General features: G+C 41.0%; 1 protein-coding gene across 1 annotated transcript; it reads right to left on the reverse strand.

Annotated features, from left to right (window-relative positions):
- Positions 1-5,561: 5,561 nt before the first annotated feature.
- On the reverse strand, positions 5,562-10,088 carry LOC139725368 (valacyclovir hydrolase-like). Its single transcript, XM_071636455.1, has 4 exons — positions 10,083-10,088; positions 8,636-8,789; positions 7,021-7,172; positions 5,562-5,672 (listed from the first exon to the last, which is right to left on the reverse strand). Exons 1-4 carry the CDS (start codon positions 10,086-10,088, stop codon positions 5,562-5,564), a joined length of 423 nt encoding a protein of 140 aa, XP_071492556.1.
- Positions 10,089-17,526: the final 7,438 nt, after the last annotated feature.

The following is a 17,526-nucleotide window of genomic DNA, read 5'->3' on the forward strand; positions in this document are numbered from 1 at the left end:
ATGCACTTGATCTTCGTTTTTATTGAAAGTCAGTTTATCTCAATATCGGTTAATCTTTCACTGTGTGAAGCCGTATTGTTTGGTTCATCATTTTGACTCTTCCATTAACTGTGGAATGCGATATGACCTGTACGTTTTCTTTTAAGAAAAAAGATTGTTATCACTAAAGCATTGCGCTGAAGAAAAAATAATTCATCACTGTGTTCATCGATGCAAGTGTTTTCTATAAGCTGAAGGCTGAAACATGAGTATTTATCTTTTTCTAACTTCCATATATTTTCGTACCATAATCACAAATATATGCGTCTGCAATTATTTAAGTCTTGACAGTCAAAAAATCATGTGTGTGCTATTACATGTTAATATGTGGGCATTTGTGCATAGATTATTTACGAGATGTTCAAAGATCACCGATTAACTTACTTAGTGTGTTATCTTGTGGCAGATACTGTAAAAGACTTTTGTTCGGGCCACGGTTAGAATACGATCCCATCAGGAGTGAGATATATCTGTGCTAAGAAGGTTTTGCAATACATCGTGCCGAATCGTGAACGATGCCTAATGTTTCGATCAAGTGTGAGTATTTTCTCGTCTACTACTGGGGTGCTTGAAATGTCCTCATCTGATACAGTGCATACTTTGTGTTGATTGCTTCAAGTGAAAGCAGTGCTACAGAAAAATTTTCATTGTACTCCCAAATGTCTCATAATATCTCTCATTGTCCCACGTCTGTTGATACTCCATAGATCCCTTGATATATATTGATTATTTTTCTTAAAGTGTATCTTTGGCCAAAAAATTATTTTGGATATGTGAAAGAGACACATTTCAGTAATCCATTGCACCATCTTTCAGAGAAAATGGGTCATTAATTAGTGAAATAATGCATCTCAAAATTTCCAAACACACTGTGTCTGGGAGATTCAGGAACCGCTGTGGTTCCGTAACCCAGTGCAAACAATAGGGTTTGCTGTAGTCTTGCTTCGCAGACCCATTGTGTTTAGAAACTTTCAGACGCATTATTTCACTAATTAATGACCCATTTTCTCTGAAAGTTGGTGCAATGGACTCCTGAAATGTGTCTCTTTCACATATCAAGAATAATTTTTTGGGCAAAGATACACTTTAAGAAATGGTAGTACAGTGTACAATACTATTGATGATAGTAATGGTAACATAACAATGATGATTATAATGATGATAATGATAACGATAACAACAATAGCAATGATAATTATAACAATAATTATGATATATTTTGTTGACATATTTGCGTGGCATTGAACAACTTGTGCTCACACCCAAAGCAATCATAGCTTACATAATCAATAAAAAGTTTTATGAAAATAATCATGAGACGATGAAATACAAGAGAGTGAGATTACACAAATTCCACTCATCAATGCCCGTAAAATAGACTTCGCGTCGAATTATTACTTTTTGACGAGGGAAAGTGTTCCAAGGCCAACAAATTCATGACTTAGTTTTGAAGCATAAGAATTTCTCGAAATTCGATCTCTGGATATCTATCTCTGGATATCTTACCAAACTTTAATGTTGTATGGAGTTGTTGTCATAATTCCTATCATCTGTATGTTCGTGTGAAATAGAATGAAAACCGTGAAATGATAGAGCGTCTATGTAGTCTTTGGTGTCTGTGAAACTGATTATGATATACACTCAGCAAAACACTTTTTCGAGTTAATATTTTTCATAGAAGATATTGATGAAAATCAATATATCATATATCATATTAAAGGTAATTTTATTGGCTATCGATCTAGTAGGTAAATATAAAGGGATATTTCACGTATGAGTGAACACATTCGTTTTTGTTCTCCAAGGCACAAAAGTAAAAAATTGCAAAAATTGACATGTTCTCTTTTATTTGCAAATGCCCTTCAAGATAACAATAATAACAAAAGACCAGTTTAACACAATAAGAGACATGAATGAAATAAATAAGTTTTCTTACTCTTTTTCTGTTTATAATCTGCGACAAAATCAAAGTGGGAAACTAGAGAAACTGTTAACTCAAACTTCAAATGACCATAGGGAGTAAGGGCACAATGATGATTATTAAAGTGAACAGAACATTTTAATTTAGTAATAGATTTAGTAATTCAAGAGTTTATGAGACAAATTAAAGAATCAAATATTATTTATGATTTTCCTTATTTGAGCAATCAATTCAAATTCCAACCATTTTTGTTAATATTGCTTCCGCTTTAATTTAATTAGACTTTTTATTTGACATAAGATTTGTCATTTTCCCCCATTATTTTTCGCCTTTATTGATCTTTTTGGCTTCAAAGATACTATAGATATCACGGGTTTATTTTTGCAACCTAATTCATGTTTTTTATTGTGTTAAATTTGTCGTTTGTTCTTAATGTTACATGGAAGAGCATTAACGCATGAATGACAACTTGTTCATTTTTTGAAATGTTTAGTTTTGTGCCTTGGAGAGAAAAACAAAGGTGTTCACTCATGCGTACGGTTTCCCTTTTTATTGACCTATCGGGGTGATAGCCAATTAAATTACCTTTCATTATGGTATATAGTACATTAACCTCTATCCAAATATTCTACGAGAAATATAAACTTGAAAAGTTTTACTTTCTTTTTTTGCTGAGTGTATTTTGCAGATATATTTTACGCATTGCAAACTCTTAAAACTCACGTAATTCTGCACGCAGATGAAATAGAAAAACAAAATTGCACAGTTCATACGTCTTTGTGCATTTCGGTATAAGATACACACTATTCGAGACCAAAAATAAAACCAAATAGATAAACAAACGAACAAACAATACCTTCTTTTCGGCGAGTTTACAATTTATCCACAATTTCCAACGATACGAATCATTATCACTATAGGCTTCAAAATTTTGATGAGAGATGACAGGAAATATTAGTTCCTCAGGTTTGCAGAATTAATTTTGCGTGGAGTTTACTCAGCAACTGCTAGACTGAAGACGTGTTAGTTGAAAAATATGAAGGACGTAGGTATGAGAGTTTACGGTAAGGAAGGGACTTTTAGTTATCTGTCGCTATCGAATGGTGTGACTCTGTTTTGGTGCAGTGAGGGCGTTTCTTTACACCTGCTGACAGGTGCAGGCGCCATGAAGAAAGAGACACATACGCAGACGTTACGCACGCACCACAAAGAGACAGACACACGCGCACAAAAAAAAAAGAAAAAAGAAGAATGATAGTGAATGCCCCATGTTTAATAAATGATGTCATTTATTTTGTCTCGTGTCCTCGCCTCTTCGGCCATCACAAAACGACTTGTAGATTCGCACCTGCGCCTGTCTACTCTCCTTCTGGTTAGGATGGTAAATACAATACTTGTTACGTCGTTTGTTTGTGTGTTTGTTTGTTTTTTCCCTATTGAAAGCATCACGAAATGGTTCTTACAAGAAATATCAAAAGAATCACAATTTCCATCATCCCGAAAAATATTCTGTGTACTGTTCGACACAATATTCAGCAAAACTGGCCAAATTTGTCTATGTACTCACTCGGTGCCTGTAAAGATGACGGTTTACTTGTGTGCACTGCATTTTATCATTCCCATTTGTTTACATGGCCTTTTTCAGGCACTCATCATCCAGGCGCAGACACAGACACAGACACGCACGCACGCACGCACACACACACACACACACACACACACACACACATATGCTTATTTATTTATTTGTTTATTACTTTATTCCATTTATCTATCCATCTATCTATCAATCTATTCACATGTCACACTGAAGCACTGAAATTTACGATATACAATGTACGTCCCATTTCTTTTTTTTTTTTCAGTTGAGGTCTGATTGTGTAGTGACCGAAGGAAACCTGGATTGTCATAACAACCATTTACAAGTAGTAGTCCTTTTTTTCAGCATTCATACCAGCTCAGCATAAGTCAAGTCTTATTTGCATTATGAAAGTGCCTTCAGATGTATGTTTCAACAGATGAAATGATTGTGCACTCAACAATACACTTGTTCTCCCTCTAATGATTACACAAAAAAGCCGCATCGAAAACTTGATTTATGCCTCTTCAGTTTTAAAAACAATGCTTTATGCTTTCGCAGGGCAGGAAACCTTAAAAGGAACAAATATTCAAACGCTAAACTAAATTGAATCCTCTTCTGCCAACCACCCCCAACAAAAAAGCTTCTGAATGTGCCATGCGATGCCTCACCAACATATACCAGCTTTAAATCTTAGAAAGGAAGCTGTGCGTCAAGCCAAAAGGAGTTTGAATTTTTATCTTCCACAATTTTCACGATCTCCTTGCGGTCCACAGCTCTTCTTTCACAAGTCCGTCAAGAATTTTTCAATCATTTCGTTGAAAGTCTTCGAGTGTTGCAAGTGTAGGGCATGCTTTCCGCTTGGGAACATAATTAGCCTGATGGATAAACAGCAACAAAACATGAAACGTAAGTCACAAGGTTTGAAAAAAAGAAAGAATGAAATCAATTTTGTTGTATCTTAAAGTGTCGATAGAGACTATAGCCTGGTCATCTATCAATACAGGATATCAATAGAAATGATAGTGTCAACGATTTACATCAGAATTGAGTATGATTATTGAATATCTGCCGATCATATGCTTATAGATTAGGGTATATTTCACCTATCTGTGGTAAAACATTGTTTTAAAATTAAACTGTATTTCAGTAATCACATACAAAACTACCAATAATGATGACCAAATGAAAAGTAGGCCTACTTAGTAATAAAAGTGTGTATGTGTGTCTATGGGCGGGGGGGGGGGGTATTAATATCATGTCCATTCTTACTGTAACACATTGGCGGATCTAGGGTCCTAGATCCTTTGATTGTGTTTTCTTTTATTTCCTTTCAATAAAAGAAAAAAGAAAATAAGGGGGGGGTGATTGCGCTTAAGCCTTTTTTTTTTGGGGGGGGGGGGGGTTGATGCTCTTGAACGCCATTAATCTCTCTCTCTCTTTTCTTTCCCAAAAACGTTCTACTTTCGAGAGTGTTGCCGAATTCATGAATAATGATGAATATGCATGTTTGCATGCTCTTAAAAGGCAACCATTAATGACTCATGAAAAATGTATGCCGTGAACTCACTCATCGAGAAAGTGGAAATATGAAATAGATTTGAAGTGAATTTGAACTGAATAATAATGACCAAATGAAAAGCAGGCCTACATGTAATGAAAGTGTGTATGTGAAGGGGGGGGGGGGAGCTACTAACATTACCATTCTTACTGTAACACATGAGTGGAGGATCCAGGGAGGGGCGGACCGGGCGCACACCCCGCCTTGAATTGTGCTCTCTTTTTTTTTTAGAAAGAAAAGAAAAAAATTAGGGGGTGACTGCGCTTAAGCCCCTCTTTTTTTTTTCGTCAGCTGATGCTCTCGAACGCCATTAATCTCTCTCTCTCTCTTTCTTTCTTTCTTTCCCAAAAACTTTCTGCTTTCGAGACTGTCGCAGAGTTCATGAATAATGATGAATATGCATGTTTGCATGCTCTTAAAAAGCAACCATTAATGACTTATGAAAAATGTATGCCGTTAACTCACTGAGACTTTCTGATCTTCTCAGCCAGGTAGAGGGGATGTTCCTCCGGTATCAGTCCGTCCAGCTTCCCGTAAGCGACAAGTGTGGGACAGGTGACGCGCTCTGTCGCCTACAAACATCAATTCATGCAGACAGAAAATAAGCAAAATGGACGACTAACATACTTTATATGATTTATTCCATGGTAAGCGAATGTCAAACAGACGATTAACTGTATGATAGTAATACTATGTTGTTATGCTCAGATAACGTTTCCAAATAATAAATGAATGATCCAACAAGACGTAAACCCAACTATACATGCATATACATGCATTTGTTGTTTTTTAAACTGGGTAGTATTTAGCAGCATGTCCATTATATATGCATCAAGAAAAGATTTTCTTTTTCTAATTTGCTTCTTCTGTTTTGTTTATATTTGCTCGTCTTCAGAAGATGCTGAAACGCAGCGGGTCATTTCTGCTCCTGTGCGACGAAGGCGACCTTGTGTGTACCTTATTAGCGTGTTATGGCGTCCCGTCTTTTTTATTTCAGTGTGATATTGTTGTTTTATTACAATTATCGTTAGAAGGTGGAAATCTACAATAATCTTCAGGAGCTACAGCTCGATCATTCCATTGTGACGATGATGCAAGAATTCATTGCAGACTCTGTTAGCTTTATAAAGCATGTAGACCAATGGGGCCAATTAAAGCTCAGGCGCAAGAAAGTTTTCAAGCACAAAAACCTGCCAAATAGAGCTGGAGCCACCAACGTTTGAGTATCACAATTTAGTTGCTTTCGGCTATCTTTTATTTATCTATTCATTTATTTCATTCGTGGGTGTTTTTTTTTTGTGTGTGTTTTTTTTTAGGGGTGAGGGGTGTAATTTCCATAATGGACCGTTTGTAAGATGCCATTCTGAAATTGTGGGCCATAAAAGAGTTTCACATTCTTTTTGAGTAAAGGTGAATGAAGAAACAAAAGATTCTAAAGCGCTAAGTCTTCAGACAGTGAGATTTCACGGATTTGTTATAAGAAAAGAGAGACAGAAAAGAAATGGGACCCTACAAAAAAAAAAAAGCCCCAAACAATACTGACATCAAATCAGACCACAATCAATCTTAAACAAATCAAACATTATCATTTACATTGTCATGAAATATATTGGTCTCCACGAGGGAGCTCCTAATGAATATCTCCACAAAGGAACGTAAAAAATATTAATTATTTTATGGATGATATCCCTTTTATCCTCGCCGAAAGATAATTCAAAGCTTCTTTGGTTATAATCGGGAAGGGACTTATCAGTGGCCACAAGAATTACATTTGGCTTGCAGATCTTCTGAGCCTGTTTGCTAATGAACTATATTGATGTTTATATTATATTTAGCTGTGCTTCTTTTTCAAACAGGGAAAGTTCTAAGCTCAAATAATGAAAGCCTCCATTCGACCATAGATTTCTGCTTATTTCTCACCTCTATGCAAATATTGCCATCTGGATTTGAAATGAAAGCGTTCATGGCGTCACAGAAGTTATTCCATGTGTCTCGGAAGTATTTCTCTCCGTAGAGCGTGGTCAGCTCCTCAACGATTGGTCTAAAAGTCCAGCTATCTATATCACGAAGAGCTGTAGGAGAGAGTGTAACGGAAAAAAAGAGGGGCAGGGGAAAATAATTATATAAGTCGATAATATCTTGCAATGTAAAAAATAAGTTAATGTTCTAACAAACATCGTGTTAACATTCTAATTGTTTGGTAATCAGATTTGTCACTCTATGCACACGACCTGCACTTCGGGAGAAAACTAAGATGCCGGACTATCAACTGCTGTATGTGCTCAGTAAGGTAAGTCGTCAATAGCTTCTATTTCTCAATTACAGCATGCAATTAATGGTGCTTTCTTAATACTCGAATCTTATTACCATGGTTAAGCGACTGATTCAGAGCCATTGAGGCTGTCACATGTATATGTCTTTCGGACGAATGAAATAGACATCCTTAATTCACGTTACGACAAAATGTAATATAAAAAGATTACAACGTGCTCAAAACAGATACGCTAGAATGATATCAAATGCTGATAGATATACATCAACTGATAATTTCTTGAGGCTGCTTAATTGGCAATCAGTGCAACAACGGATTAAATTTAATCATTGTATAATGGTGTTTAAAATTATCAATAATCTTACACCCATGTATTCAAAGAAACTCATTTCAAATAGACCGATATATTATTATACAAGATATGCTGCAAACAATCCTCTTTTTGTTCCTAAACCACGTACAGAATATATGAGGTCAACATTTTCGTATCAAGGCACATTGTATCTTAATATGTTACCTATTCAAGTCCAAACTTCTGTGTCGTTCGAAAATTTTATGAAACAGCGTAAATGTTTAAGTTTTGACCTTTGAGTTTTGATTTTTATACATTTTTGTCATCTGAGTTTTTACCCAAACCAAACAGTGACTATTTATTTATGTACAAATGTATGTGTAGTTTGAATATCTAAAGAAATTATGTAAATATGAGAGTTTGATTTTGGCTTTTATTTTAGCTGAATATATTCTTGTCGACCGTATACACCTTTTTTTTCTTTCTTTTTTTTTACACACACACACACAAAAAAAATCTTGCCGCAGCAACTACACTGTATTATCCGGAGAAGGGAAGCGGGTGATGTGGGGATAGGGGATAATGGATAGATCGCATTTGTTTGTTTGTTTGTTTTTTCAATCATGTGTGATATTTTACTGGTTATAATAAATGTATACTATTATTCTGAATGTAAGCTGTGCTTTAATTTTACATTGTTATACATTTTATTCAACATATCATATTCAGTTTTATATTTTGATTGCCTTTTTAACTTTTCGTATTTTGTATTGTATTTTATGTAATATATCGTTATGGACTGTAACATTGTACTGTTTAAAATTTGTTTCAAATTGTAAATTGTATTTTAATATTTTTATGTAATACAGGGCTCTCTTGTAAAGCAGTTTTATGTACTGAAGAGACTACCCTGTATAAAGAACACGGAATAAATAAATAAATAAATAAAAATTTCAGAAAGCAAATTGTACCCTCAAATGTGTCCACCAGCGTATCAGTCATGTAAGCAAACGCGCCCCAAGTCACGACCTTATTCACATCGTCAGGATAGGTTGCCGCCAGAAGTAAGGCAGAGATGCCACCTGCACACCAGCCTAGAATACTGAACCTGGAGTAACCTAGAGTCTGTGAGGTCGGAACAAGATACAATAAGATCGGGGAGTCCAACCTCGCACGCATGTAACGGGTACACACATTAATTCACGCGTATGCATGCACGTGTAAGAATAACCTTTTCCCAATAAACAAAATGTTGGTATCATTTCTTTCATTTATTTTGCATAATACAGTCTACAAAAGTGAAACCCCTATTTTCTTATTTGAACGTTCAAATTAAGAAATAATTCGGACATTTTATATCCATCTTTACAGAAACATAACTGATTGATTAAAGGGATTTGATCAATATGCAACATCTCAGAGAAATACACTAAATGAAATATATCATAAAAATGACAACGAAAACCTCCCTTTCCCCAACGTCTCACTCCGCATCCTCCCTTCTCTTACTAATTCTCATCCCATGTCTTCTTCGTCCTCCCCATCCTAACTTCCAATGGTTCCCTATCATAGCTCACATCAAAACCTACAATATCAATAAAAACACCCAAAAAACAACAACAACCAAGTAACAAAAAAGGAAAACAATCAAACAATCCTTGGATATCACCAGAGACTCCAACCCCAAGCACCTTCTGATCTGGAGATTCTCCCGCCCGAAACCCCTAGCAAACGGGAGACTCCAAGTTGATGTGTGCGAAGCGCGAAGTTCCTAGGATTCTAGATGTTCTCTGGTGCTATCTAAGGCTTATTTTTTCAACATACGATAGAAATAAGTAAGAAATCCTTTCAACCGGGAGACACAGAGCCAGGGCGGGAGAAATCAAATCTCAAACGGGAGAACGGGAGATTGTGCAAAAATGGGCTTTCGGCGGGAGATCTCCCGTCGAAAACGGGAGAGTTGGAGTCTCTGTATCACTAATTAAAAAACCTAAAGAGCATTTTTATTTTTATATTTGTTTATGTTATTGTGTTTGTGTTTCTTCTCTGTCAGTGTGTCTGTAAGTTTGTGGGTTTTTTTTGCATGTATTGCAGGACCCCTTGGCAGAGCAGTTCGGAGTGAACTGAAAGGGCTACCCTACTAAAGGAAAACTTAATGAGTGAGTGAGTAAAGGCATGAATGAATGAATATATATATATATATATATATATATATATATGTAACGCGACCGTTATTTATGTTCGTATCAGGGATAGCTCTTCTTACAAGACACGTCACTCCACAATTAGGAATCGATTGAACACCAATTTAACTCATAAATGTGGTTTAATACATAGAGTAATGATAATGGAGCCAGTAAGCAATTACAAGCTTTTCTTATAACATCACAACATACATTAAGAAACTTCTTGTATCACCGGCATGTCGAACTATACTAAGCTCAGAGTGTACTAGTGTATAAAACAGTTTTGGCCACTTCACAGGCCTCTAGCGGTTCATGTGTCAAGTTTAAATGCTCAGAATCGTGAACGTGCATTTGTTTGTGCACTTTAACTTAATATTTCATCCATTGAGGGTACTACAGGATCATTTTATACACAAATTTTGGGTGACATATAACATGACAGAAATCAATATCCGATTTTTCCATGCAGAGGATTATTGCAGTCCTTTGGAACTCTTTTTCCTGTATCTTACACAATACCGTCAGGTCCCAAATGTGTTTGACTACTCCCACAACGTACAATCCATATACTACAAGAATCTCAGAAGGGATATGACATTAACCTCACTTGTCTACATTCATATACATTATACTACACATTTGTATAGTACAACGGGGCTCATACACAATAACCAGTGATCATGTAATATAATTATAAGGCACATATGACTCACATTCTCATAGAGAGTCCTCCACAGTCCACGCGGCAGATTTCTGTACTATATCGCCGATGACTAGTGTCAAACATAAAGCTCTCCTCACCGCGGGACCGGTTCAGTGCTGGGGATCCAATGACACAAGATTCACGCGACTGGTGGCACTCTGCGACCATACACCAATGCACTTTCACTTGGGTTGATTAGCTCCGGTAAACAGTACAAACACAGTCATAGCCATCCATAAAGCTGATACTTTCCATTTCCATTAACTGCGATTCCGAAGTAGGACACAATTTCCAACGCACAGCAAGCAGGATACAAATGGTGAAGACGATATAACGTGATGTGCCCACATATCTTTCACACATATGATGATTTGGGACGAGTATAGCGAAAGAGGGCAAGGTGATTTTTTAGTCTCAGGTCTGAAGGGCGTTTATATACAAGCGATGTCGTCCGAGGTAGTTTCTCCTTCCTTCGCCAGTTCACAAACCAAGCAGGTCGGTAATCACAAATAAACCACCAGAAACTATACAGTACAGGTATAATAATGACATATTTACAGGTCGAAGCCACTAGTTATAGACTCCTTTCAAACAGAACCACCCCACATTTCTTGCACTGACATGCTGCCTCACTGGTACCAGAATTGAGAGAGAGAGTCTCGATATTTTACATCTGCTATATATTCTCCAGCCCCAGTGGTCTCCATCCCCTTTTTCCCCTAAATTTTCCAAGAAAGACATAAAAGATAACAACACAGCACTCTGCACTGCCCTCCACCAGTAGAGCGATGACCACAAAGATAAACAGGAAGGAAGATAAGAGACAGGGGGCTTTAACCACAACTCAGGCAGGGGATGGGGAGAGGGCTAGTCCTACTGCTACGAAAACAAATCATTACTGTTTTAAATGGATGTAACACTGCTGAACTACAAAATATGCTCACTTATATACACTATATACAACAATGTTGCAAGAAATTTCATAGAGAGGTCTACAAGAGCAAGTATAGAAATATATTGTATTGGCTGTCTGATCAGAATTGTATCGGTATTTCCAACACTAACTTAGCTATCGACAGACTTATTTTCTCAAACAATGTGAATGCAAAGGGGACATACTCCTTGGAGGGCACAACCATATATAACCCTTCTTTATTACTGTGTTACATCACCCCCTCCTCAAATTTATGCGTCCTCGCATAAGTTCTTCAAACCTCATCAAAGTAACAACAAAAGTAGAATTAACAATCATATTCTGTTATCACCTACTCATGTATTCCCAACCTCGCAGGTGGGGCGGCATTCCTACGAGGACGTTGAAAGATTTCTTTGACTTGGGTCTCTTTATCAACCCCTCCTTCATCACATTTGCTTGTGGAGTCATCTGCCCCTGTGTCAGTTTCGGTCCCCACCCCCTCGGGAACCTCACCAATTTCCCCATGCACAGGCGCAGTTGGGTGTGCAGATTGTCCCCCATCAGCTTCATTCTTTTGCTGATTGTTACTTTCTGTCTCAAGGGTGAGAGATGTCTCATGGTCTGCCCTGTTAGGGACATTTACAGTCCCATCCCTTCCTGCGTTTTCCCCACGGCTGATTCCCCCCAAAGAGCGTAGGACATCCTGAAACCAGCCTGGCGCTTGTCCCTCATATTTCTTGAGTCTGTTGAAGTGCATGATCTGGGGTTTCTTCCGTTGCCCTGCTTTGACACGGTAGATGGAGTCATTGATCCTCTTCATGACAATGGCCGGGCCTACCCATGGTCGATGGAGTTTGTGGGATAAGCCTTGCTTTACCACGGGGTAGTGGATCATGACGCAGTCTCCTCTGTCATATGTCTGAGTTGAAGCCCTACGGTCAGCATAACGTTTCTGGTGAGCACTTGAACATTTCAGATGCTGGCGGGCGGCAACATGGATTTGCTGTAGCCTCTCCTCCAAAGTATCCACAAACTCCGGGTAGCTGTCAGCATCACCAAGCTCTCTGACTGGGAGCAGCATGTCCAAAGGTGTCTTCACTGGTCTCCCAAACACCATTTCAGCAGGACTGTAACCGGTTGATTCATGTACTGCTGAGTTGTATGCCATGCAGAGGTATGGTAGCCAAGCATCCCAGTCTTTTTGCGTTGGGGTCACTACGAGGGAGAGCATGTTTTCCAAGGTCCGGTTAAACCGCTCCACCATACCATCCGATTGTGGATGGTATGCTGTGGTCCTCGTCTTGTGGATCTTTAGTAGGCGGCACATTTCCTGGAACACAGCCGATTCAAACTGCCGTCCTTGATCTGAGTGGATTTCGTCCGGCACCCCCATCTTGCAGATGTACTGCTCTACTAGGACCTTGGCAATGGTGGTTGCCTCTTGATTGCGAATGGCAACTGCATCTGTCCACTTGGTGAAATAGTCACAAATGACTAAGATGTACTTCTTGCCAGCTGTTGTTGTTGGCAAAGGGCCCAGAATGTCTAGAGCGATCCTCTGGAATGGTTCTCCCGATTGGTACTGTCTCATTTGGGCCACTCTCCTCGGTTGGGGGTTCTGCTTGGTGGCACATGTGGAGCATTCCCTACACCACTTGTCCACATCTCGCATCATTCCACTCCAGTAGAATCTCTCTCTCAGCCTGGCAATCGTCTTCTTAGTCCGCAGGTGGCCTGACAGGGGATGACTGTGCCCAACTGCCAATACCTTCCGCTTCATCTCTTTGGGCACAAGCAACTGCCATTTATTGTGGTCTCCTGAAGGGGATTCGAAGAGCCGGTAGATTACCCCCTCCTTGAGGTGAAGGCTATCCCACTGGGACCAATAGGCTCTCAATATCCTGCTTCCACCCGCCACTTCCTCCCATGATGGTCGCGTACCCTTCTCTTTGGCTTGAACAAGAGGACCGATGTCGGGGTCTTGAAGTTGACACTCCCGGAGCTCACCAGTAGACCACTGCATTGCCGTTACATCTTCTTGACATTCGGCAGGCCCTTCTTCTGATGCCAGTGCCCTGACTTTGTGACAGGAGCACTGCAGGGGCATCTGGTTTGGGTGTTCATCCTCAAGCACCTTTTGCTCCTTCTCTTCCTGCCTCCTGCAATAGGCACAATCTTGGCATGGCCTTCTTGACAAGCCATCGGCATTGCTGTGTACTCTTCCTGCCCTGTGTTCGATTGTATAGTTGTAGGTTCCCAGTAACTCGATCCATCTGGCTACTTGCCCCTCCGGATTTTTGAAACTAGTCAGCCACCTGAGAGCACTATGGTCAGTCCGCACAATGAAATGTTGGCCATAGAGGAAGTGGTGGAACGCTTTGACTGCAAGGACGACAGCCAACAGCTCTTTCCGGGTAACACAGTAGCGACGCTCTGCCTTCCCCAAAGTTTTGCTGTAGTAGCCAATGACCCGTTCCTTTCCATCCTGTAATTGTGATAGCACCGCACCGACGCCTGTATCACTGGCATCTGTGTCGAGGATGAAAGGATCACCTCGTGTTGGATAGCTCAAGATGGGAGCATGAAGAAGCCTTGTTTTCAGTTCTCTGAATGCCACCTCACAGTCTTCCTTCCACTGAAAAGGGGTGTTGGATTCTGTCAGTCTATGAAGGGGCTTTGCAATGGTGCTAAACCCCTCAATAAAGCGACGGTAGTATCCACAAAGGCCCAGGAAACTGCGTACATCTGTGACAGTCTTTGGCGTCGGCCAGTCTTGAACTGCTTTGACCTTTTCAGGATCAGTTTGTATGCCACTCTCTGATACAACATGACCCAAGAAGGCAACTTGCTTCCTAAAAAGTTTGCACTTCTTAGGTGACAACTTGAGTCCAGCCGTTTGAAGACGTTGGAATACCTGATCGAGTCGTTGAATGTGCTGTTCGAATGACCGCCCATGGACTATGACATCATCAAGGTACACCAGGCAACTCTCCCACTGCATTCCACTAAGGACTTGATCCATGAGCCTCTCAAATGTGGCTGGGGCATTGCATAGCCCAAACGGCATCACATTAAACTGGAACAAGCCACGATGGGTAGCGAAGGCTGTCTTTGGTTTGGCTGCATGGTCCATCTCGATCTGCCAATATCCACTGGCAAGGTCAAGGGTGGAAAAGATCGTGGCCCCGCCTAGCATCTCAAGGGTATCGTCGATCCTCGGCAGTGGATAAGAATCCTTGACCGTGACCTCGTTCAGTTTCCGATAGTCAACACAGAAACGGAGGCTTCCATCCTTTTTCTGCACGAGGACAATCGGAGATGACCAAGGGCTGCAGGAGGGTTCAATTATTCCAGCCATTAGCATCTTGTCTATTTCTGCACTGGCTTCATCCTGTTTATGGAAGGGAAGTCGCCTCGCTGCCTGTCTGATCGGGGGATGTGGTCCAGTGTCGATATGGTGCTGGGTAACCTTGGTCCTCCCAAGATCCTGTGAATCACAGGCAAATATGCCTTGCCATTTTGCAAGCATCGTGGCAACCAACCCCTTCTGCACATCAGTCAGCTCCTGTGTCGCATCCTTGTAGAGTTCCTCCAGGTGGGCAGGAACAGACTCGCCTTGATCACTGCTGTTCTCTGCGTTGCCAAGCTTGGATATAGTATGGACACCTTCACAAGTCCCTACAGTTGTGTTCTTGTAAATGGTTACCGCATCCTTTGCAAGATTAGCGACTCTGACAGGTACCGCTCCCGCTTGGGCCACTACCAGACTACGAGCTACTAACAGTCCTTTCCTCTCCAGGAAAGATTCAGCTGGCTGAACTAGCCCTAGCTCGCCCTGGCACTCCGTTTGCAAGTCTTTGACTTTCCCTGGTAGGATCATCTCGGACATAGCAGGTACTTCTACTGTTTCAGCCAGAACTATCCTGCAGTGAAAGTCAGGCGTGGTCTTCTCAGAACTCCTTTGTGGATCGAGGGATACCTGGCCCAGTCCTACATCGATCGAACACCGCTGCCTCCTGAGGAAGTCTAACCCCAAGATGCAGTCAGGGCCAATGTCTGCAACCCAGAATGCATGGGAGAGTGCATGTTCGCCAATTTCCAATTCTACCTTTACTTTGCCCAGAACCGGTACACTGCTTTCGTCGGCAAGAATCATCCTGGATTCTGCGTCTGTTAGTGCTATTCCATTTCCTTCGGCAAACCGCCTAAATACTGCAGCTTGTAGAATGGATACATTGGCGCCTGTATCAATGAGACAAGTTATGTCTTCTCCATGCACCCTCCCATGCAAGTATATTCCATCACTGGACATCCCTTCTATCTCCTTGTGTAGTGCAACTCGTATGGGCCAGGAGTTTATCACTGTCGGCTGTCGACCCGTCCATCCGACGCTTTCTCGTTTCCCTCCTGTTGGGTCGAGAGAAATTTTGGGCAATTCCTCTTTAAATGTCCAATATCCTTGCAGAAGTAGCATCGTCTTTGACTTCCTGATTGATTGTCCTGGTTGGTTTGGTTTACCCTTGCATGGAGGTTGTTTACTTGAGTTTGCAACCTTTGTACAGTCGCCTGAAGGCCAGTCAGGGCTTCTCTGTGACCCGACATCCCGTCGGCCACAGCCTTGCTTACCTCTTCTGCGAGGGTCTGAGTTTGTGGAGCATCTCTCCCTTGGACTGCACGTACTCTCCGTCCTTGGAATCCTCGCTGTTTCTCTGCCAGGTGGAAGGCTTCCACCTCAAGAGCAGCTTTCAAGGCATCATCTACCGTCTTGGGTGCCATCTGGTACACAGCCAGGCGGATATCTGGATCGTCAAGAGCATCCAGAAAGTGATCTTTTGCCAGGAAGTTCAAGACCTCAGGGGGAGCAGATGGGTAAGCTCGTCGGGACAGCTTTCTGATCTCATGGGCCAGCTCGGGGAGCGTTTCATCCCTTTTTCGCACCCGGTTTTTCAACTGGATACGGAAAACCTCCGTCTGGTGCTCTGGACTGAACCGCCTTGACAAAGCTCTGGCCAGCTGATGGTAGTCCTTCCGCTCACGACAATCTAAATCGGTCAACACAGCCTGTGCTTCTCCTTTAAGGCTTGCCGCAAGACACATGGCCATCACAGGGAGGCTCCATTGATGGAGCTCTGCAATCACTTCGAACTGGACTCGATAGTCATCCCACGACGTTGACCCATCAAACGGACCAGGACGTATACCAGAGACGCCGTCGACATGTGCAGCAATGCCACTATGTCCTGGTAGATCTGGCCTTGCAAACGCCTCTTGCCGTCTGTTATGTTCCCACGGAATTGGCTTGAAGGAAGCAGAAGTTGCCGCCTCATTCTGTTGAAAATTGGTCGCCCTGCGCCAGGCTGTTCCAGATCTGTCCATCAGCTCTGGGAGAAATGGGTTGTTAGGGGACATGGGAACTGGCTTAACAAATGGCTGCGTAGAGGTGACCCTTGATCTAATCATACCATGGTCGGAGCCATCCCCCTGGACACAGGCTCCCAGATTACCTAGCAACTCAGATGAGGGTGCAAATGGGTTAGGGCTGCTAGTGCATTCATCAACAATATGCCACCCCTCTGACCCCCCTTCAATGCCAGGACTTCCATCCAGTGTTGCACTGTGTCTCAAGGACATTATCACGTACCTACTCTTACCACTATGACAAAATAGTGCTCCAAAAGGTGCCTCGTAGCGAGCTATCCCACCGCTGCCACCAATGTAACGCGACCGTTATTTATGTTCGTATCAGGGATAGCTCTTCTTACAAGACACGTCACTCCACAATTAGGAATCGATTGAACACCAATTTAACTCATAAATGTGGTTTAATACATAGAGTAATGATAATGGAGCCAGTAAGCAATTACAAGCTTTTCTTATAACATCACAACATACATTAAGAAACTTCTTGTATCACCGGCATGTCGAACTATACTAAGCTCAGAGTGTACTAGTGTATAAAACAGTTTTGGCCACTTCACAGGCCTCTAGCGGTTCATGTGTCAAGTTTAAATGCTCAGAATCGTGAACGTGCATTTGTTTGTGCACTTTAACTTAATA

The sequence above is a fragment of the Diadema antillarum genome, unplaced genomic scaffold, assembly GCF_040938485.1.
Source record: "Diadema antillarum isolate AM-2024a unplaced genomic scaffold, OU_Dant_1.0 scf00000017, whole genome shotgun sequence".
NCBI classification, from domain to species: Eukaryota; Metazoa; Echinodermata; class Echinoidea; order Diadematoida; family Diadematidae; genus Diadema; species Diadema antillarum.

Bases quoted from the DNA above. Each gene is read 5' to 3' on its own strand.
- LOC139725368 (XM_071636455.1), bottom strand. The intron at 7,173-8,635 runs GTACAATTTGCT...TCTCTCCTACAG, and splicing joins GCTGGTGGACACATTTGAGG to CTCTTCGTGATATAGATAGC. The intron at 5,673-7,020 runs GTGAGAAATAAG...TGATGTTTGTAG, and splicing joins ATGGCAATATTTGCATAGAG to GCGACAGAGCGCGTCACCTG.